The 21,784-nt window shown below is 48.2% G+C and overlaps 1 protein-coding gene across 2 annotated transcripts; it reads right to left on the bottom strand.

Moving 5' to 3' along the window:
- Positions 1-3,525: 3,525 nt before the first annotated feature.
- On the bottom strand, positions 3,526-8,526 carry LOC144324847 (uncharacterized). Of its 2 annotated transcripts, none has more exons than XM_028703328.2 (2): positions 8,234-8,526; positions 3,526-4,728 (listed from the first exon to the last, which is right to left on the bottom strand). In XM_028703328.2, the coding sequence occupies exon 2, from the start codon at positions 4,723-4,725 to the stop codon at positions 3,952-3,954; it is 774 nt and encodes a 257-aa protein (XP_028559161.2). In that variant the 5' UTR covers positions 4,726-4,728; positions 8,234-8,526; the 3' UTR covers positions 3,526-3,951. The 2 variants fall into 2 exon arrangements, with proteins under 2 accessions (XP_028559161.2, XP_028559162.2); XM_028703329.2 differs by having other exon boundaries at positions 3,526-4,725.
- Positions 8,527-21,784: the final 13,258 nt, after the last annotated feature.

The following is a 21,784-nucleotide window of genomic DNA, read 5'->3' as shown; positions in this document are numbered from 1 at the left end:
TGGGGGGAGGAGGTGTCAGAAGCTGAAGCGGTAACAGGGCTTAGTGAGCTGGGAGAGTCTGTGGCAGAGAGCAGTCCAGAAGCTGAAGCAGGGGAGGAGGGAGGCCCAGAGGCAGAGATGAGTCAGGCTGGTGTAGAGTCATAAGGGTCTCTCTCTCCTGCTGCAGCAAGCTGCCCTCCCCTCTGGTCTCCTAGGACCAGGAGAGGCATGAAGCGGGAGGAGCAAAGGTAGACATGTAGGCACAGTCTCAGATTGTAGCAATACCAGCCTAATGGACTGCTTGTAAGTAAGAAGACAGGCAGGGGGAAGCTGGCTGGGGGCCGGACTTTAGGTTGCTGGGCAACACCCGATTCACCCTGAAAACGGTATTCAGTAAACCTGTTTCTCTGCCTGCAGGAGGCTTACCGGGAAACCCATATTAAGAATCTAAAAGGTTACCTATCAGTCAGAGGAAGGAAACTATCAACCACGATCAAGTCTGAGCAAAGCGGCTATTAAACCTGATTTTTATTACTGCTGTTGCAACAGGGTTTTCACTCACCCCACGCAGGAGGGAGGAGGAACCCAGAACAATGGTGCACAAGACCTTATATAAACTTATATTGCCCACCCTGTAGCTCAAGACTACCCCCAAAAACTTCATACATAGATCACAGAAGGAGGCGGGGTATAGCAGAAATACATCACAGGGGGGGCGGTCGACAACAGAAATCCTGTCTGCCAGGATACCTGACAATGGCCAGTGATTGTTTTACTTGGGCAGCCCGGCCATTCTTTTGTGATGGTAAATACTTTAATTCCTGAATCCAGGTCACAGACTCACCCTATTCATACACAAAGATGCCCTAAAGACAGGTGAGCAAAAGAGGATGAGAGGCTTTCCCATTTCCTTCCTCCTTGCAGAGGAACATTTGAGGTCAATTTGGGAGACTCCAAACGGTTTCAGGATTGCGCTCCTGTACTATTTCAGACACGTGGTTTATATACATATGCATGTGTTTTACCTTGTAAATTTATGAACATTTAATTTATATTCAGCCTTGTTGGTCTGACGCAGTCGAAATAAATAAAAAAATAAAAATTTGTCCAGTAGCACCTTAGATATTAAGTTTGTTCTGGGTATAAGCTTTCATGTGCATGCACACTTCTTCAACAGTCGTCAACAGGTTTACCATACCCATCGAGTCAATCACTCATCTCCCACTACCTTCTGAGAAAAACCCCACCCTCCCACTATATATAAGGGTCTGGTGACTTCTGTTTCAGTGTATCTGAAGAAGTGTGCATGCACACGAAAGCTTATACCCAGAACAAAATTAGTTGGTCTCTAAGGTGCTACTGGACAATTTTTAAATTTAATTTATATATTTGAGACCTTACATTTTTATAACAACCCCTTAATGCACCAGGCTCTGCTGTTCCTACAGCTGCTGCTGTGTGCATAACCCCTCATCACTTTATCTTCCTCCTGGATGCCTGCAAAGGCATCCAAGGTTCACAATGAATTAAGACTGAGGGGGGCATTGTAATTCCTCTCTTTTAAAATATAAAAACAGGCCGTCTAGACCAGCATCCTGTTCTCACAGTGGCCTACTGAATTATGCCATGTGTGCAGGGAGCACTGATTCTGGTCCTCAGACAAAGCCAGTTTCCCAGGTCATGTCACATTCTGGCACTACCAAGGAATGGAAAACAAGGCCATGAAGCTGGCAGGAGTGATGCCATCAGGTCTGGAGCAGGTAAGACCCTTAAAGAACTTTCCTCTGAGGAAGAGAGCACTCAAGACAGCTCCAGGCTCCTGGTGTTTGACAGGAAGGATTAAAGTGCTTTCTATGAAATGTTGGTTTGTGCAGTTAAAGTGGATTATGTCGGAGATGGAGGATTAAATCTGCAGATTAAAATTTAAGCCTCCTATCCCATGCGTGCAGGAGAAAGACGAAAGGTAAGAGGGCTGCGAAGCCTTTTTAGCAGGGTAAAACACTTAAAACGTTTCGCAGCTTACTAAATCTTAGGAATAAAGCAATTACACCTTTTTATCCCTTTTATTTGTGGTCGGCTGACCTCCCCCTCTTCATCCCCGTTGCAGAGAACGAACCACACGTTTCAGAAAGATAAACAAAAATGGTTTACTGACATGTCAATGCAAGCAGCAAATATGATACAGCTAAGAAAAATTATCAGGTACGAAATACAACAGTTGACTTTAAAATGGGCCGTGTTTGTCTGGGGGAGACCCCAGACATACATGTGATCAGTTTGGAAGCATGACAGCAGAGAGCCTCCTCAGAGGCAGACGGAAATATAGTGGTACCTCAGGTTACAGACGCTTCAGGTTACAGACTCCGCTAACCCAGAAATAGTACCTCGGGTTAAGAACTTTGCTTCAGGATGAGAACAGAAATCGTGCAGCGGCAGCGAGAGGCCCCATTAGCTAAAGTGGTGCTTCAGGTTAAGAACAGTTTCAGGTTAAGAACAGACCTCCAGAACGAATTAAGTTCTTAACCCAAGGTACCACTGTATAAAGGATTATCTCCTTTGTTACAGAATTCCCACCCAGAGGAGGCAGGGGAAGAGGCCACACAGAAGGTCCTCTCTAGGAAATTTAAGAACTCTCTGTCTACTAGCCCTGTGCTAGTGATTTGGCTGCAAACCCCACAGATGAAAGGGTTTTGTCACCTCGATGCAACAAATCAACTTCAGAAAAGAAGCAAACTTATTGCAACTAGGAGGGTAACAGAGAGATAATAAAATAGGAAGAGCCTGCTGGCTCAGGCCAGCGACCCGTCTAGACTTGCATCATTTGCTTACAGCGGCCGACTAGACATCTGTCAGAAGCCTGAAAGCAGGAGCTGTGTGCAAGACAAGAGCAACTCTCCTCACTTGCGATTCGCAGCAACTGGCATTCAGAGACATCCCTGCCACGGAGGCTGGAAGGAGAGCATAGTCATTGTAGCCGTAAGATGCTGATAGCTTTACCCCGCATGCATTTGTCTTAAGCCTCTCTTTTAAAGCTCTCCTGGTTGCTGTCCACCACTAAGGATGGGGGGGGGGGAATTATATTCAGATTTAAAGGCAAGCCTATGAAATGCACGCTTTCCATAACAACATGAGAAGTGAAAGACAGCCAACCTTTGAAATTCGCACCGTCCATATTTTAGGTAAAGGTAAAGGTACCCCTGCCCGTACGGGCCAGTCTTGACAGACTCTAGGGTTGTGCGCTCATCTCACTCTATAGGCCGGGAGCCAGCGCTGTCCGCAGACACTTCCGGGTCACGTGGCCAGCGTGACAAGCTGCATCTGGCGAGCCAGCGCAGCACACGGAACGCCCTTTACCTTCCCGCTGGTAAGCGGTCCCTATTTATCTACTTGCACCCGGAGGTGCTTTCGAACTGCTAGGTTGGCAGGCGCTGGGACCGAACGACGGGAGCGCACCCCGCCACGGGGATTCGAACCGCTGACCTTTCGATCGGCAAGTCCTAGGCACTGAGGCTTTAACCCACAGCGCCACCCGCGTCCATATTTTAGGATGTAGTAAACAAATGGTTACCAAAATGCATTACAAAAACGAACATGTTAGTAAAAATGGCATACAAATACTGTATGCATGATGACCTTGCAAAAACATGTGCATAAGTCAAAACTGCATATAAATGTATGTTTACTGGTAGAAATTCAGACTAAAATGCTGATAAAAGTTCCCCGACGTGTTAATAATCCATGTGGATGGGCAGTTCTGGAATATGTCATTGTTCTCCTTCACAGTCCACTTTCTTGCATTCTCTTCTCCAGGGCCAGCTCAATAAATTTTGCAACCGAAGGCAAACCGCTCCCATCCCCACCAGGGAAAAATGAGTGAAGATCTACCTCAGGAACATGTGGATCCTGCTGTGTGAGGCGGTCACCTCACCTTGCCTCATGGGTGGGCTGGCCCTGCTCTCTTCTTTGGCTCTGTTATTTTCCTCTGTGGCATCGGGAAGCCCTCCCTAGAGTCAGGAGAAGGTAGGCCAGGCAAGCCGCCATGTTGACAATAGCTGTGAAAGCCAACGTCCACAGTGCCATGTGCTTGTCGGCTTGGCCTGCCAAGGCACATTCGAGTGCCTCAGGGCAGGAGCGTGCTCCTGGAAGGCATAAGAAGGTGGTGCGAAGCACTGATGGGATCTGCAGAAATATCACAACCCAGAAGAAGCCCAGCTCCGTGGCCAGGAGGAGAAACACACAGAAAACGAAGGCCGCTGAGGGCCAGGTACAACGGGGGGACATCTTGGATTCCGACGGAACCATTTTGGGCAAAGGAATCATTCCGGGAGCCATGCTGGATCCGGCGGCCATGTCGTGGCTCACACTAGTGATGTCAGTGAGCTCCTCGTCTCCTTCCTTTGCCGCCTTTCTCCGGTGCTTGGATCCAGTCCTTATGAGCCCCATTAGCCCCACTGGGAGCAGGGCAGCCAAAAAGGCAAAACCCCATGCCGAGGAGACGGGAGCAGGAAAGTGGCGGTTGAAGCAGAGTGCGCTGCAGAAAGGCCGACTGTCCGCCTCCACCGAGGTCCAGTTGCAGACCAGGTCGGGGTTGGGAGAGGACCAGGGCCCGTCGGCGATGAAAAGGGCCACCAGCCGTAGCCCCAGAAGGAGATACCAGGGGGCCAGGCCTCGGCAGCCAGGCTCACCTCCAGGGAACATCATGGCTGGCTGTAGGAGACGAGCCAGGCCGGCGACCACAGCAGCCATCTGCTGAGAGAAGGGAAGAGATGAGAAGAAAATGAGTTTCCTTTCTAAACATGATTGTGCAAAAGTTGGTTGCTCTGTGGTCTTCAGAGGCCTGAGAGAGTTAAGAATGGCCAATAGGCTTTTTTGTTTTGTTTTGAATGAAGGGCACTGCTGCTTCTTTTTTCACATGTACATTTTTAAAAACTGGTTTTTAGGGCCTTTGTGCATTTAACAAATACATAATACAGTGGTACCTCAGGTTAAGTACTTAATTCGTTCCAGAGGTCCGTTCTTAACCTGAAACTGTTCTTAACCTGAAGCACCACTTTAGCTAATGGGGCCTCCTGCTGCCACCGCACTGCCAGAGCACAATTTCTGTTCTCATCCTGAAGCAAAGTTCTTAACCTGAAGCACTATTTCTGGGTTAGCGGAGTCTGTAACCTGAAGCGTATGTAACCTGAAGCATATGTAACCTGAGGTACCACTGTACAGAAATTCATCAAATGACGTTTCCCCCATTACAGCATCTTTATGCTAGGAAAGGCCTAACCTCTTGGGTTTGTGCCTGTGCCACACCTATGAGAGGCACAGGGGGTGGGGTGGGGAGGTGGCAGGTATTTTTTCAGGCACATTGGGGTGGTGGGTCTACAGAATTTGGTCCAGCTTCTTTCCAGGATCATCCACTCCCACCCTTTACTACTGAAATTTCTTTAGACTATTTAGTGCCCCGGTCCTTTTAAGTACCTACACTAATGTTCTGTGACAGGTGTGTGGAGCCATTGGTCCACCACATATTGGTGAACTACAGCTCCTGCAACCTCAGCAAACCTGGCCAATGGGAAGGGGTGGTGGGAGTTGTAGTTCAGCAACATCTGGAAGGCCAAACATTTCCCACACCTGCTCTATGGCTTTTAGATGATAAATTATTATCGAGGCGTCACTTTAAAATGAAGGATTTCCAACAAGATTGACCCTGCATCTCACTTGCAGGTTGGGCTATTATTATCTTACTGTTATTAATCATAATCTATGTGTTAAATCTCTGTTTTGCCTTTCTCTGGACTCTGCCCCATTTCTCCTGCCTATATCTACACCAGCCAGATATCCTCCAAATATTATTCAAAGCACTTCAAACATAGGATCGTGTGTCAATCTGAACTTATTCTGTGATGTAGGTCATGGCACAGGCAAGAAAACTGACATAACTCTAAAATGACAGGAGACCCTCCATCATGAACTTTTGCAACCCTGGTACCAGCCCGGTCTCAAACCATGTCCTGAAGGCATTCAGGAAACATATTGTGTTCCTCACACCTTGCATAAAGGTGAGCACGTGTAACTTTAGTTGCCAGTGTAGTCTATTCACCACCTGAATGGGGCCATCAAGATAAAGGTGAGATGGTTTGAAGGCAGCAAGCAAACAAAGGATGCCGGTTTGTTTAGCCAACACCCACCAGGTGGTTTTCTTTAACACAATTAATTTGCAAGATGGGAGAGATGAAGCTGAGCAGGAATTGCAAGGAAAAGGCGATAGAAATGTTCATCTGAAGGGCCCCTTCCTTTCTCCATGAAGAAAAGGCTGTAAGGAACCCTGAGATTTGTAGTCATTGGCATTTCTTAACTTTTATTAAGAAGTGTGAGTTCTGGGACAATTTTTTCATGCTCACTTCTGTAGGCTTTTGAGAATATGTAGGCATTCTCCCCCTCTTTAGTTCAAGGTTTGTGTTGTGGGATTTGCTGCCTGCTTAAATTGTAACTTTGCTGTTATTCTGTTGCTTTCATTTCATAGAATAAAACAAGCTTTCTTTATCCCTTTGTATAAGAATTTCTTGTGGGCGTACGGTTAAGGGTGACGCACATATTCAAAAAACAGATGCACATTATAATTACAACGAAATATCGCAAACCTCTTTAAAAGTGTGTGTATGAATACATGTGAGTGATGTACACGCATGTGGGTTCAGACACATACTTCTAACAATTCTATTATGTTATATAAGACACAAAGACCCTTATCCAGTAAACCTGGTTCCAAATATCTCTTGGGTTTTACCCTATAAAACAAGACCCAGAAAACTCCAGGGTCTTATGAAAAATCATCATCTGCAACAAACACTCCAGTTCTTCCCTTCTCATCCTAATGCAGGCTGCCAGGAGTCTAGCTGCAGACCCTACCTGCCCGCGGACTGTCTCACCAGTGGTGCATGCTCTGGTTATCGCCCGCTTGGACTACTGCAATGTGCTCTATGTGGGGCTACCTTTGAAGGTGACCCGAAAGCTACAACTAATCCAGAATGTGGCAGCTAGACTGGTGACTGGGAGTGGCTGCCAGGACCACATAACACCGGTCCTGAGAGATCTGCATTGGCTCCCAGTACTTTTCCAAGCACAATTCAAAGTGTTGGTGCTGACCTTTAAAGCCCTAAACGGCCTCGGTCCTGTATACCTGAAGGAGCGTCTCCACCCCATCGTTCAGCCCAGACACTGAGATCCAGCGCCGAGGGCCTTCTGGCGGTTCCCTCATTGTGAGGAGTAAGGTTACAGGGAACCAGGCAGAGGGCCTTCTTGGTAGTGGCGCCTGCCCTGTGGAACGCCCTCCCAGCAGATGTCAAGGCAATAAACAACTATTTTACTTTTAAAAGACAACTGAAGGCAGCCCTCTTTAGGGAAGTTTTTAATGTCTAATGCTGTATTGTTTTTAATGTTCAGTTGGAAGCCGCCTAGTGGCTGGGGAAACCCAGCCAGATGGGCGGGGTATAAATAATATATTATTATTATTATTATTATTATTATTATTATTATTATTATTCAGCAGGGAGTAAAAAGCACTCAACACATGCTCAGAAACATTCATTTTGTTCCAGGACTTAAGCCCTGGCACTGAACTTAAGCCCTGCTTGGCAGGGGGTTGGACTCGATGGCCCTTGTGGTCTCTTCCAACTCTATGATTCTATGATTCTATGATTCTAACACTGAGTGAGTGAGTGAGTGTGTGTGTGTGTGTGTGTGTGTGTGTGTGTGTGTGTGTGTATGTGTGTGTGTTCTTCTGGGGCTAAGCCTAGGCTTAAATTAAGCCAAGCCTGTGTCTTTTCAGAATTGGGTTCTGTCTTCGGATTCCTGAAATCTGTATGAGGACAGGGTTAAGGTAGAAAGCCGGACTCCTGGGTTCTCTAGGAAGAAGGAAGCAGGGCTGCAAAGGACTGAGGATTTGGCCGTGGAGCTGTGGGGTTGCAGGCAAGTTAGCAAGACTAGTCCTGCAAGAGCCTCCCTGACAGTGGCCATTTGGGAGGGCCACACTCACTTCCCTGTGTTGCCCATTGAGGACAGACCCTAACAGCCCCTGTTTAAGCAACCACTCATCATTTTCAGCCCCCCCCCAACACAATGCCTTTGACAGCCTTTTTGTTTCCCGCCTGCACTCACTTCCCCCATGTGTGCAGAGACGAAACATCCACTTTTGTCTCCAACGATAAAAAGGCCCCTTGAGAAGCATAAAATATAACTCTGATGCTGCCAGTTTTAATTTTACCTTTTCCTCTAGAGTCGACTTGACACTTCAGTTCTTCTGTTTGTCCACCGTCTTCTCCTTCGTCCTCTTCAATCTGTTCTGCCTCTTGTGTTCTGCTTTGGGGGGGGGGGAAAGGGGTTGTTTTTTTGGTTCCACATTATCAGAAAGTCCCCTGCACGGAACAGGCCGGCCGCAGACAAAGGGAAAGCTGAAATGAAACTCCCGAGAGAGATGGGAATAGCTGCCAGAGCTAACGCCTCCACACAGCTGCATGGATGTGGGCCCTCGGCATCCCCCTGATGGACCACCCTTCTCCCCACCCTCTGGCTTTGACTTCCTCTGCTTTCTCAAATTAGACTGCCGTCTTCTCCGCGTCAGCCAACCTGGTGCCCTCCAGATGTTTTGGACTCCAGTTCCCATTAGCTCTTGGTGATGGGAGTCGTAGTCCTCCATGTGGAGGAGCCGAAGTCAACAAAAGCTCCTCCTCATGGAGCAGAGGTGGCAAACTTGGGGCAAAACGGGGCCCTCCAACCCTCTCTATGTGGCCCTCAGAACTCTCCCTGGCTACATCCTTATTGGCCCTGCCTGGCACCCTTCCCCTTGACTGTTGTTTTGCCCAGCTGGGAATGTGTCCTTGAACTCTCATAAGGCCTTTTGCTTGCCTGGATCAAGAATAGACCAGGGGTGCAAGAGGGTAAAAGTTTGGGTCCCCCCCCCCCACGAATTTCACACATACATTTCAATAAAAACTCTGCCCCAATTCCCCTTCCTCTTTTCCATGGTGTTTCTGTTCCTCTCCCTCTGCTGCATCCTGTCTACTATCTCCTAAACCTTAACAAAACTGCTGGAATCTTAGATCCCGTCTGTTGCTCATAGTTCAAATCCTGCTCACACGTTCACCATATAATAATACTTCTTTAATAATCCGAAATGGGTTTCCGTTCTTCCACAAAACCTTCGTCATTAGGTTCTCTTATTTTAGCTGTTGGCTTTGCCAATTCTGCGCAATCCATCGCCTCGCTTATCCGTTCTTCTAGAGTGGCTCATTTCCATTTTTGTGCACAGAGAATCCTAGCTGCCGTTGTAACATATATAAACATCTTAATCATCTTTTGAAGGGACTTCTGTCCCTATGACCCCTAAAGGCAAAATTTACATTTGCCGCTCCGTCTGTGTTTATCTCTGGCGTGTGGCCCTCAAAAGCTTTCCCAGATGGAAACGTGGCCCTCGGGCTGGAAAAATGGTTCCCCACCTCAACATAGAAGCTGTGACAGCACACTTGCCTCCTACAAGGAAGCCCTACTGAACACAGTAGGACTTACTTCTGAGGAAACAAGCATGGAGTGTGTCTGAGGGGGGGGGGGGGGGAGAGAGAGAGAGAGAGAGAGAGAGAGAGAGAGAGAGAGAAATTTCTTCAAGAAGGGACTTGGGCCTAGAGCAATGGCTTTCAACCCGTGTGCTGTGGCACCCTGGGGTGCCTTGACTGATGGTCAAGGGTGCTGCAGGCAACACTGGCCTCTGTCCCTCTTTCCTTCCCTCCCTCCTCTGATGCCCTCTCAAGTCTCTGCCTCCCAAAGGCTTGCAAAGCTGTTTGTTGCAGCAGCAGCAGCTGCCCAGAGGACTCCCAAGGAGAGAAGGGAGAGGAGAGGAGGACCCCAAGGGAGGGTGTTCGGAAAAGGGTGAGAGGCTGCCAGCCCTGCAGGCAAGGGGTGACACAACTGGGCTCCTGAGCCCCACAGGGGTGCCACAGAAAGAATGCAGTGAGCTGTGGACCCCAAAAGGTTGAAAACCTCTGGCCTGGAGAATTAGAGGAGCAAGTTAATATGGACTTCTGGGCCTTTGGGGAAATGGTCCATAGGCAGCTGCCTTAATCTCTGTCAGGCCACTGGTCCAGCTGTACAATGATGGCTCTCCAGGGGCATCATGCAGGGCCATTTCCCAGCTTTAACTAGAGATTAAAACTGAGATGTTCTGCATACAAGTCAGATGCTCTTCTGACGGAGCTGCAGCCCTTTCCCAAAAGGGAAGTAGAAATGTGAGGAAAGACCCACCCATCAGCCGGCACGTTCTATTCACATGTAGGCTGCGAATGACCAAAATAAATCTGCCCGGAACAAAGGCTCTTGTGTTGTTCCAACAAAGGCAAGGATTCAAGAAACTAGGAATGTGTGGTGCTGCCTTACCCTGAGCCAGACCAAGATGGCCGACTCTGATGTGGTACCTCCAGGGCAGTGGTCAGTCTTTCCCCATCACCAGGAACTTCCTGCATAAAAATGAGGTGCTCTGCTAAGCGGTGCTGTGATCCTTTCACAAACCCCACATATTAGCTGCACTCATTTGATTGCATTGCTATAGAGTGGGAGGTAGTGATGATTTGGGATGATATCTGTGGGTCCCATCCAAGCCCGTGGCTTCGTATCTGTGGGGCGGGATTCTGTGGTGGAAGGAGCTGCTGCAGTGGTGAGACCAGTCTCATGGTGAAGTTAATGGCCCCAGCTAAGCCTGTCAAACCCTCTTTTTTTACATGTCTAAAGAGTTGGACAAGTAAAGATGTGTTGCCATAGAAACAACCAGCTAGCAGTACCTTCTGGAGGAGTAGGCAAGCCTCCCTCCACATCCGGTTGTATGCCATATACGTAATTCCAGGGGAAGGAGAGCAATAGGCCAGGGCCTAGTTCAGGCTAGTCACATCCAAAGTAGGGAAGACAGAGAGGCTTAATTTGCTCTCTTTGCTACAACCAAAAGTATAGCTTGGGGAGGATGTCCCTGAAAACTTAACAGGAAAGCAAGATTTATTGGAGTGCCAATGCTATGGGTCCTTCTCTCTTATGTTCAGACTGTATAAAGGTAAAGGGATCCCTGACCATTAGGTCCAGTCGTGGCCGACTCTGGGGTTGCGGCGCTTATCTCTCTTTATTGGCCGAGGGAGCCGGCGCACAGCTTCCGGGTCATGTGGCCAGCATGACTAAGCCGCTTCTGGTGAACCAGAGCAGCGCATGGAAACGCTGTTTACCTTCCCACCTATTTATCTACTTGCACTTTGATGTGCTTTCAAACTGCTAGGTTGGCAGGAGCAGGGACCGAGCAATGGGAGCTCACCCTGTCGCAGTGATTCGAACTGCCGACCTTCTGATCAGCAAGTCTTAGGCTCTGTGGTTTAACCCACAGCGCCACCGCGTCCCTCTGTTCAGACTGTATAGATGTGTATAAATAAAGCCATATACAGTGGTGCCTCGCAAGACGAAATTAATTCGTTCCGCAAGTCTCTTCGTCTTGCGGTTTTTTCGTCTTGCGATGCACGGTTTCCCATAGGAATGCATTGAAAATCAATTAATGCATTCCTAGGGAAACCGCCTTCAGACCAGGTCCGGGGACAGACTGTCCCCGGACCTCTTCTGAAGGCTGGGGGGGGGGGGACAAGGGCTTTTCTTCCCACCCCCAGCATTTTAAAAAACCCTGGGACAGCGGAGGACTTCTCCGCTGTCCGGGCGATCTTAAAATGCTGGCGGGCGGCATTTTAAAATCGCCCCGGGACAGCGGAGGACTTCTCCGCTGTCCGGGGCGATTTAAAAGCCCCTGGGAAGGCAGGCAGGGGGGACAAAGACTTTCGCCCCCCGCCCGCCTTCAGAAGGTGTTCCCCCCCCCCGCCCGGCTTCGCAGCAGCGCTACGAAGCCCGGCGGCTGGGGCAGGTGTTCCCGCCCCCCCACCCCGCTTCGGAGCAGCGTTCCGAAGCGGGGTGGCTGGGGCAGGTGTTCCCGCCCCCCGCCCGGCTTCGGAGCAGCGTTCCGAAGCGGGGTGGCTGGGGCAGGTGTTCCCGCCCCCCACCCGGCTTCGCAGCAGCGCTACGAAGCCCGGCGGCTGGGGCAGGTGTTCCCGCCCCCCCCCCCGCTTCGGAGCAGCGTTCCGAAGCGGGGTGGCTGGGGCAGGTGTTCCCGCCCCCCGCCCGGCTTCGCAGCAGCGTTCCGAAGCGGGGTGGCTGGGGCAGGTGTTCCCGCCCCCCGCCCGGCTTCGCAGCAGCGCTACGAAGCCCGGCGGCTGGGGCAGGTGTTCCCGCCCCCCCACCCCGCTTCGGAGCACCGGGAGAAGCGATCTCCCCGCAGCCCCTTGCTTCAAAAGAGGTCGGGGGCAGACCTCTTTTGAAGCAAGGGGCGGTGGGAAGAAGTGATCTCCCCGCCTCCCCTTGCTTCAAAAGAGAAGACCCGCTGTCCCCGGGGCAAGCTTCGTTTTGCGAAGCAAGCCCATAGGGAAATTCGTCTTGCGAGGCAACTCGAAAACGAAAAAACCTTTCGTTTTGCGAGTTTTTCGTCTCGCGAGGCGTTCGTCTTGCGGGGTACCACTGTATACACAAAAGACTCCACAGCCTCCAGTGAGTTTTATTCCAAGAAAATAAAAAACTGCTGCCACCCGTGAACTCTCTCACCTATTTGATACTGGGCTGCACGTAACAGTATGACCTCCCTTGGTCTCTTGTCCTGTGTTCTCCCCTTAGTGAAGGTCTTTCCATACCCCTCTCCACAGGGATATATGCCTGTTTGCTTGTTTGTTGCTTGCTTACGCTACCCTGTGATATGCCACTTGACAAAAGCCAGTTTCCCCAGGTCAGGTCACGCTCTGGCGTTACCAAGAAATTGAACTCAAGATAGCCTATAGAGATAACAGGGAGGAGCAGGTGAAACTTTAAAAATCTTTTCATCAAGGAACGAGGCATACAGGTGTCTCTAGATAGATGGTATTTGATAGGAAGGAAGCACATTGCAGGACACATGGAGCTGTGCAATTAAAGGGAATTAAAGATTTCTGCCACTGTGATGCAGCAGAACTGCTTCTAAAAAGAAGCAAACCTGAATCCAGTTGCTTGCTCTCCTGAGCAGCGACTTTGTCAGTCGAAGAACAGGATTTTAGAGCTGGAACAGTCTTTGGAGATCATCTAGTGACCCCTGCTCAATGCAGTAAACTTAACAGCCACAGCATCCCTGCTGGTGGAGAAAGAGAGTCTGATCCGCTGTCCAACAGCTGTTGCCTTTGGACCACTTATTAATTTCTTAGTCGTTTTTTTCTGGTACGGCAGCTCAAAGCTACTTAGAAAATGGGTTGCCCCGAAATAATAATGCATAGATTAAAATTGGGGAGGATATGTTGAAACATTCCACCCATGGGCCATAGATAGTTAAAAGCCAAAGGCCTGGTTAAAAAGGAATATTTTTGTCTGGTGCCTGAAGATATGTATCAATGGCACCAGGCGAGCTTCTCTGGGGAGAGCATTCTGTTAAGTTGTGGGTTGACATAGCAGACGACACAGCGATTTCTCCAAAGCAGCTCTTTATTTTGTAAGCTGGAACAGAACTAAGCTGAGGAGCTCAGTCAGCCTGCTTATATAGAGCTCCAGAACAATGTAACTGTTGCCATTTTCTAAAACTATCCAATCACTGAACGTCACTTTTCGATCCTTCATTTGCATACAAAACTATCCAATCACTAGTCACTTTTCGATCTTTCATTTGCATAACTATCTACAGTATCCCCCTGCTGGCCCAGGGTGAGAACTTCAGTACATAACACATTCCACAAAGGGAGAGCCATCAAGTCTGCCCCATCTTCTGTGTGACGACCCTTTGAAGGACGCTGTGGCGCCTCCTCTTCGTTTTATCTTCACCTGGCTAAACTGTCCTGCTCTTTCAGCTGCTTCTCACAGGACTTGGTTTCCTTGCGTCTCCAACACGGGTGGGATTGGGATCCCAAGCTTATCCGTTCTTTCCAGTGGCATTTGCCCTGACAGTGAAATCTGTTGCTTGAAGCGCTAAGTACCGATCACCAGATTGGGAACCTCCAGGGCTCCAGTTTTGCTCCACGAAATTGGATTACACATTAAGCTGGTTTTCTGCCTGCTTAATCTGCTTATTCTGAGTCAGGACTCAGCCCTCTGTCCTATAGCATAGGGTTTCTTTCATTAGCGCCAACCTCCGCAACTCGGAAATTCTGAACATAACAGAACTTCCTGCTGCAACTTAGAAGCAGCTACAACAGCAGTGTGGACTTCCAGGGGGTGATCAAACACACAGGTTGCTTTGGCTGCAATGTGGATACATTTCCCTGTGAGTAGATACCGGTACATGTAAGTACCTCCATTACAGCCTTGGAATCACACCTGCTTTCTCTAGCATGTCTCCCCTTAACCTTCTCTTGGTAGCTCGGTCAGTACAGCAAGAGACTGAAATCTAGTGGGTAAATCTCCCTCTGATGCCAAACAGTGATTGCTTTACAGGGGGCAGACAGATCCACAGAGGGTAGGGCTGTTTTCAACTGCTATTTATTTATTTTACTTATTGGATGCTAAGGGACGCGGGTGGCGCTGTGGGTTAAACCACAGAGCCTAGGACTTGCCGATCAGAAGGTCAGTGGTTCGAATCCCCGCGACGGGGTGAGCTCCCGTTGCTCGGTCCCTGCTCCTGCCAACCTAGCAGTTCAAAAGCACGTCAAAGTGCAAGTAGATAAATAGGTACCGCTCCGGCGGGAAGGTAAACGCGTTTCCGTGCGCTGCTCTGGTTCACCAGAAGCGGCTTAGTCATGCTGGCCACATGACCCGGAAGCTGTACACCAGCTCCCTCGGCCAATAAAGCGAGATGAGCGCCGCAACCCCAGAGTTGGCCACGACTGGACCTAATGGTCAGGGGTCCCTTTACCTTTACCTTTAAGCACACCCCAATCTCAAAGCAGGAAGAGATCACAAGGTCTTGGTGCATAGCAGAGTATTGGTCTCCTTGGAATGAAGGTCACTGGAGGCTGATGGCATTTTCTGCCATAAAAGATTTATTTCCACAGATATACAGGCTGAATGGAAGGTGGAAGGTTCACGCGGCATTAAGACCCCAACAGATCCTTCTCCTCCATTAGTTTTCTAGGAAGGGAGCCCCAGGCCATAGCTTTAGACTCTCGCAGACAGCAAGTCCGGTCTCCGTGTCTCTTTCTAGTCCAGTTCCAAGACTGACATGCTAACTGTTCACCTTCTGGTCAACCTGTGTGTTGAGCATTTGTCCTGATTTGGTTGTGGAGAGATGAGATAACGGTTGTCTTCTGAATGAGCATCCATCCTGAACTGCTTGTAGGGAGTTTAATTAGACAAAGTTGCATCCAGCAAGTGGCGCCCCACACTTTCCAATGAATCTCCATGTCACTTTTCTCATAGGAAAAAGTTCGGTTTTGGAGGAGCAAGTTTCACCAGAGCTCCAAATCAGCTTTCATTGCACACCCCCCCCCTGAATTTGCCGGTTAATGTGCTTTTTTTAGCTATTGTGTACAACCCAAGGTTTGTTTGTTTTTTAATGTTGGTGACTGTTGGTGACAATCTTTTGCAGATTTCTTTTCTGACCCGCTAGCTAGGCCATCTTCATTTGAACTGATTTTCACACGTTGATCATCACTAGCCCTCCCACACTTGCCTATTATTATTATTATTATTACCTGCACATCTTGGGTTAACTCTCCAAGCCACAGCGGAGTCTGCAGGTGTGGAAGCAACAAGGAGCAATTGAAATATTAGCCAGCAGGTGGCGCTAAAACACCTCTCACCGGCAGGGTGGGTGGGGGAAGCGTGTGAATGGGGATGGCAAGGAGAGGACTCGGAATTAAGGGTGAATGGCAGTGAATGGAGCCAATAGGGAACGGCGCTGCCACTCTGAGTCCCTCCCACCATAACCTCCATTCCCCAGTTTGGTATGAATGGATTTTCAGGAGGCTGAGTTTGGGGAGGCGAGATCTCCAATAAAGGACAAGCCAGGAGCACGCGACTTTCTCAGTTCAATCCGGTTCAGTTCAAAGAGTACTAGGCAGGCCTGGCCACACATACTAAACCGGACACGGGTACCCCCAAAATCTAGACTTTGCCAACCTGGTGTTCTCCAGATATTTTGGGTGATATGATGCTTTTTACTTGTGATCCGTCTTGTGTGTGATGTGTCTCCCCACCTGGTTGTGGGAGTCTTTAAGGTTAGGTGCTCCTGGCATGAGGCAATTAGGACACATTTGGGATTTCCCATGTTTATTGCCCTCCTTGCTGCCCAGCAGTCTCTCTCCCTGAGCTGACAGAGCTGGTCTCAAAGGTGGTGTTGAGGACTCCTAGACTGCTGGTTTGGGGGGACACTTCAACATCCCTGCCAACTGGCTCTGGGGTGGCTGCCATGATGACCATGGAGCTTTTCGGTGCTTTTTTTCTGGGGGGGGACACAGGGGTAACGCATACTCCTAAACATTTTGTGAATCTAAGTTTGGCCTCATTGAGGGGCAGTATTTAAATACGAAAAGGAAAATGAAAGTGCCCCTAAACATTTTTTTTCTTTGTTCTTCATTTATGTAGTTTCCCAGACAGTTTATCCCTTAGCACCATGTCTCTCTTTTTAAAAAATTGTTGTTGTTTAGTCGTTTAGTCGTGTCCGACTCTTCGTGACCCCCTGGACAAGAGCACGCCAGGCACTCCTGTCTTCCACTGCCTCCCGCAGTTTGGTCAAACTCATGCTGGTAGCTTTAAGAACACCGTCCAACCATCTCATCCTCTGTCGTCCCCTTCTCCTTGTGCCCTCCATCTTTCCCAACATCAGGGTCTTTTCCAGGGAGTCTTCTCTTCTCATGAGGTGGCCAAAGTATTGGAACCTCAACTTCAGGATCTGTCCTTCCAGTGAGCACTCAGGGCTGATTTCTTTCAGAATGGATAGGTTTGATCTTCTTGCAGTCCATGGGACTCTCGTGATAGTGTTCTCGAAGCTACCAGCATGAGTTTGACCAAACTGCGGGAGGCAGTGGAAGACAGAAGTGCCTGGCGTGCTCTGGTCCATGGGGTCACGAAGAGACTAAATGACTAAACAACAACAACAAAGTGCTCATTGGGTCAGGCTGCAACTCACCAGGTGAAGACCTAGGGTATAGCAGTGTTATGAGGAAAAAACCTGCTCCTTTTCCCATATGGGGTACCCAAGAGCCCATAGAGTCCTTTTGTAGGTTTTCTATCTGTGGGAGAAAATAACAGAAAACAACCAGAGAATATTGAGAAGCAAAGCAGCTAGTAAGCCTGATCTTTATTAAAGCTGTTGCAATAGGGTGCTCCCCCCCCCCACAGGAGGGGGGGAGGGACCCAGAACAAAGGTGTGCTCGCCCTTATGTAGACTTTTGAAATTGCCCACCATCAAATTCCAGACCACCCCCAGAAACATCAAACATACATAATAGAAAGGTGGTTTCCAGCAAAATCCTGTCTGGCAGAAAACCTGTCAATGGTCACTGATTGGATCACCGGGCCAGACTGGCCATTCTTTTGTTATTACAACTACTTAATTCCTGAATCCAGGTCACAGGCTCACCCTATTCATATCTTAAATGTGCCCTTAAGGCAGGATTGGTGAGCACAGAGACAATGGGGAGGCTTTTTTTCATTTCCTCCCTCCTTGCAGAGAAACATTTGGTCAGTTTGGGAGAGTCAAAATGGTTTCAGGACTGTCTTCCTGTACTGTTTCAGACATGTGGTGTATATATTTATGTACGTCTTTGCCTTGTACATTTAATTTATATATTTGAGACCTTAATTCTTATAACAGCAGGATGTATCTTTTCAGCCCTGAGGATTACTAATCGAGGGGGTACCAAGGGATCTACCATTAACTGTTCACATAAAAGATCCACATTTCCTCGATCGAAATTAGGAAAAAATACACAGTTTAGGGTCCAGGACCCCATAAGTGAACTGATTTCTGTAATCACTCAATCACAGAATTTCTGAACTTTGGCACGACTCCACCACATGTGCCCATAAGATCCCTGCCTCCCCACAGCCTGGGTAGCAGAAGGGAGATCCTGCCTTTGCAATGTGAGTGAAACATGTCAGTGTAAAATACCACAGGTGGCTTTATGAAAATGATGTGCCGATGGTATTTGACTTCTCGTAAGTTAGGAAAACGGTGTAAGACAGGTACAAATATCTGCTGGAAATGTAAAGAAAAAGAAGGCACCTTTTATCATATGTGGTGGTCTTGTAAGGTAATCAAAGCATTCTGGGAAATTATATATAGTGAGCTGGGGGGAAATGTCCAAACTAACTTTTATTTTAAAAATAACAAAACGAGAGGCTTTTCTATTAGAAATTGTAGGTGCTGATATTCCAAGGAAACAGAAAAGACTTTTTATGTACGCGACGACAGCCGCATGGATGCTCCTAGCCCAGAAATGGAAAGAAGATATAGTTCCTTACCAGAGAAGAATGACAAATTAAACTGTTGGATTATGCCGAAATGGCAAAACTGACCAGAAAGCTCAGGAACCAAGAAGAACAAAACTTGAACAAAGAATGGGGGGGAAAAATATAATTTTATTTGGAGACCACTGTAAGCAAATGAAAACTTTAGCAGGATTGCAATAACACTTGGAATGTAGCAAGTACTATGGAGACAATGGAGTTACAGTGGTACCTCGGGTTACATACGCTTCAGGTTACATATGCTTCAGGTTACATATGCTTCAGGTTCCAGACTCCGCTAACCCAGAAATAGTACCTCAGGTTAAGAACTTTGCTTCAGGATGAGAACAGAAATCGTGCTCCGGTGGCACAGCAGCAGCAGGAGGCCCCATTAACTAAAGTGGTGCTTCAGGTTAAGAACATTTTCAGGTTAAGAACGGACCTCCAGAATGAATTAAGTACTTAACCTGAGGTACCACTGTATATAAAATATGGGCTTCTGAAAATTATGCAGTTGAAAAGATTAACAATAGGACCCATAGAGGGGAAAGTGGGAAGTCCAGAGATTCGGAGGAATGTTTTAATGTGGATGTGTATGGTTGTATTGTTAATATTCTATATTTGTAAAATCAATTAAAAAAAAGAAATACCATTGATGGAAGAATTCACCCTTATGCTGGCGGAGACCAACCTAAAGAGTGGGCAGACCACATCTGCCCAGCCTGGCAGCAGCTTTCTCACCTGAAGATGCCAGAGACTGAACCTGGGACTTTCTAGTTGCAAGGCATGGGCTCTGCCACCGAGCTCTCGGCCTTCCCACCTTATCTGGAGAGTCCCTGTCAGTCAGGGAAGAGTCCAGCCACAGGGACCCTGTGGTCCTCCGAATGTTGCTGGCTTTCAACTCCAAGGATAGTGGGGGCTGATAGGAGATGGAGTCCAGGCAGGGCCAGATTAGGTTTGATGAGGCCCTAAGCTACATATAAAGGGCCTTTTATATGTCCTTTTAAATTATCGCTGTTTTTTGTGTTAAATATATGCTATATGGTAATTTATGGATCTAATGGGTATCTAACCAGTGATATTTTAGGGAGCAGGCTAGCAGGCAGGGCCCATTACTTAGACCAGGGGTCAGCAAACTTTTTCAGCAGGGGGCCGGTCCACTGTCCCTCAGACCTTGTGGGGGGCCGGACTGTGTTTTGGAGGGGAAAAAATGCCCCACAAATAACCCAGAGATGCATTTTAAATAACAGCACACATTCTACTCATGTAAAAACATGCTGATTCCCGGACTGTCCACAGGCCATTTGAGACAGCGATTGGGCCTTAGTTTGCCTACCCATGACTTACACCATAGGAGCCTACACAACACAAAACACTGTTGCTGCATGCATGTTTTATTTTATTTGGTTTTTTGTGTTATATTTTGGAAATGTACATCCAGGTGTTTTTTTCCTTTAAATTTTTTTTGGGGGGCCCCAAGAGAGTGGGGCCCTAAGCTATAGCTTGTTTAGCTTATACATAAATCCGGCACTGAGTCCAGGAACACCTGGAAGGTAATTTCCCCCATCTTTGGAGTAGTCAGTACCGGGGCTGGTAAACATGCCCTCAGGCTAGCATCCTATGAAGGCATAACCTGGGGAGAGCTGTGGTTATTAAGCAGCGGCAGAGCAAAAGATTTAAATCGCAGACCCCACCTCTACATTTTAAATGGCTTTCATCCAATTAAGCTCTGGCTGTTCGTATGCACTAAGATGAGGGTATACCAAGTACTGGACTTGCCTGCTGGTTGTAGTAGCTCTTTGGCAGGCAGACATCCCCACCCCCACCATGTCCTCTTTCACTGGGGAATTCCTGGATTGCACAACCATCTCGCCAGAGTCTCCTGCCTATTGAAATCCAGGGCATTTCTGCACTGTGGAAGTCAGATGTTGTGTGGCAACCTAAAATGAACACTTTTAGGACACCCAAAGCATAGATGTGTCTTTCCTGGGGGGGGGGGGTGTTGGGAGAAACCGTGCATGGCAAAGTCAGGATTTCAAACATGAGTTGGCGGGGGCACCTTTGGCACTAGTGGAACAGCCAGGGAAACGGCTTCCACTTTATTTAAAAAAAAGAAATTTGCTTAATGTAAAACACATGTCCCAGTTATTTCCTTTGGAATGCAGAGGGGCAAATATGCATTTCTGAACCCAGAAATGTGAGAGTTTCAAAGTTACATACATACTCTCCTACTTTAGTATTTTTAATTTTGAAAAAGTGATACAAACGTGTAATGAAGAAAGGGGAACTTTTGAGTGTTGAAAGCCAGGATGTTCTAACCAAGTGGTTTCTTTTCCCCGATTTCCAGAGAATTTAGGGAGGCTACTTCCTGGACACCCCCCCCCAAACCTGCTCAGAGTTCCCAGAATCCAGCAGAGGAAAGTCTGAATGAATGAAGACGAGGGTGCCTCTTAAGCATGTACAGAATGTCTTTTCATCGCCACCCAGTAACCACAAGGCTCCTCTAGGGTGGCTTCTCCAAAATATCTCCTTCAATTTGTTTCCACTTGCGCTGGGGTAAAAAACAAGCAGCAGCAGTCGTGCTTCTAACGAGAGTGGTTCCATTCGTTTAGCGACTGACTAAACCTCTCAGACCAGACAGTCCCGGAGACGGAGTTTTCCAAAGAACTCAGAAGCCCCAGTTATTTCCTTTAACCCAATACTATCCCCTCCCAACCTCCTTCCCCCTGCCGTTTCCTACAGGAGCTCTTTGTATTCATTCATTCTCTATGCACCGCTCCCCTCCCCCCCCCCCGCGCGCTTTTAAAGTAACCTTATTAAAACAAACAACCGCAGTCATTTCAGAGCAGCTTTCGGCTTCTGACATATCCCCTTTGATCTAACGTCTACTTATTAGAAATATTTTTATACCGCCCTTCGATCATATTCCCCGGGCGGTTTCCAAAAGGAATAAAGCAAAGTGTACCTATTGAAAGAAAACCCCTAAGCATAATAAACTTAAAAGCCACAAAATCAAGGAGCAGCATGAAACAGGCTGTAGGGTTTGTTTTTCTGGGTTAAAGGAAAAACCCAAAACCTCAGCGGGACCCTCCTTCTGGGGAACCCAGGCGTCCTGGCACCCAGCTCTCCCGCCTCCCAGTCCCCGGTTAAATCCAGGCGACTCGTTGCCCTGCCCAGAAAATCCACAATTTCTCGCTCTGAGCTTTTCCTGCTTTAACTTGCTAGACAGCGCCCCCCCCCCCCGCCTCCCTCGCCCCCTTCCCAGATCAAAGGATGGAACCCAGGAGTCCTGGCTCCTTGCCCGCCAATCCTGGCCTTCCGGATCTGCGTGGGCGTCTCTATAGTGAGCCGAGGA

The sequence above is a fragment of the Podarcis muralis genome, chromosome 13 (genome assembly GCF_964188315.1).
Source record: "Podarcis muralis chromosome 13, rPodMur119.hap1.1, whole genome shotgun sequence".
In the NCBI taxonomy this organism is placed as follows: domain Eukaryota; kingdom Metazoa; phylum Chordata; class Lepidosauria; order Squamata; family Lacertidae; genus Podarcis; species Podarcis muralis.
The sequence above is the reverse complement of the archived record's forward strand: the minus strand, read 5'-3'. Positions and strand labels throughout refer to the sequence as shown.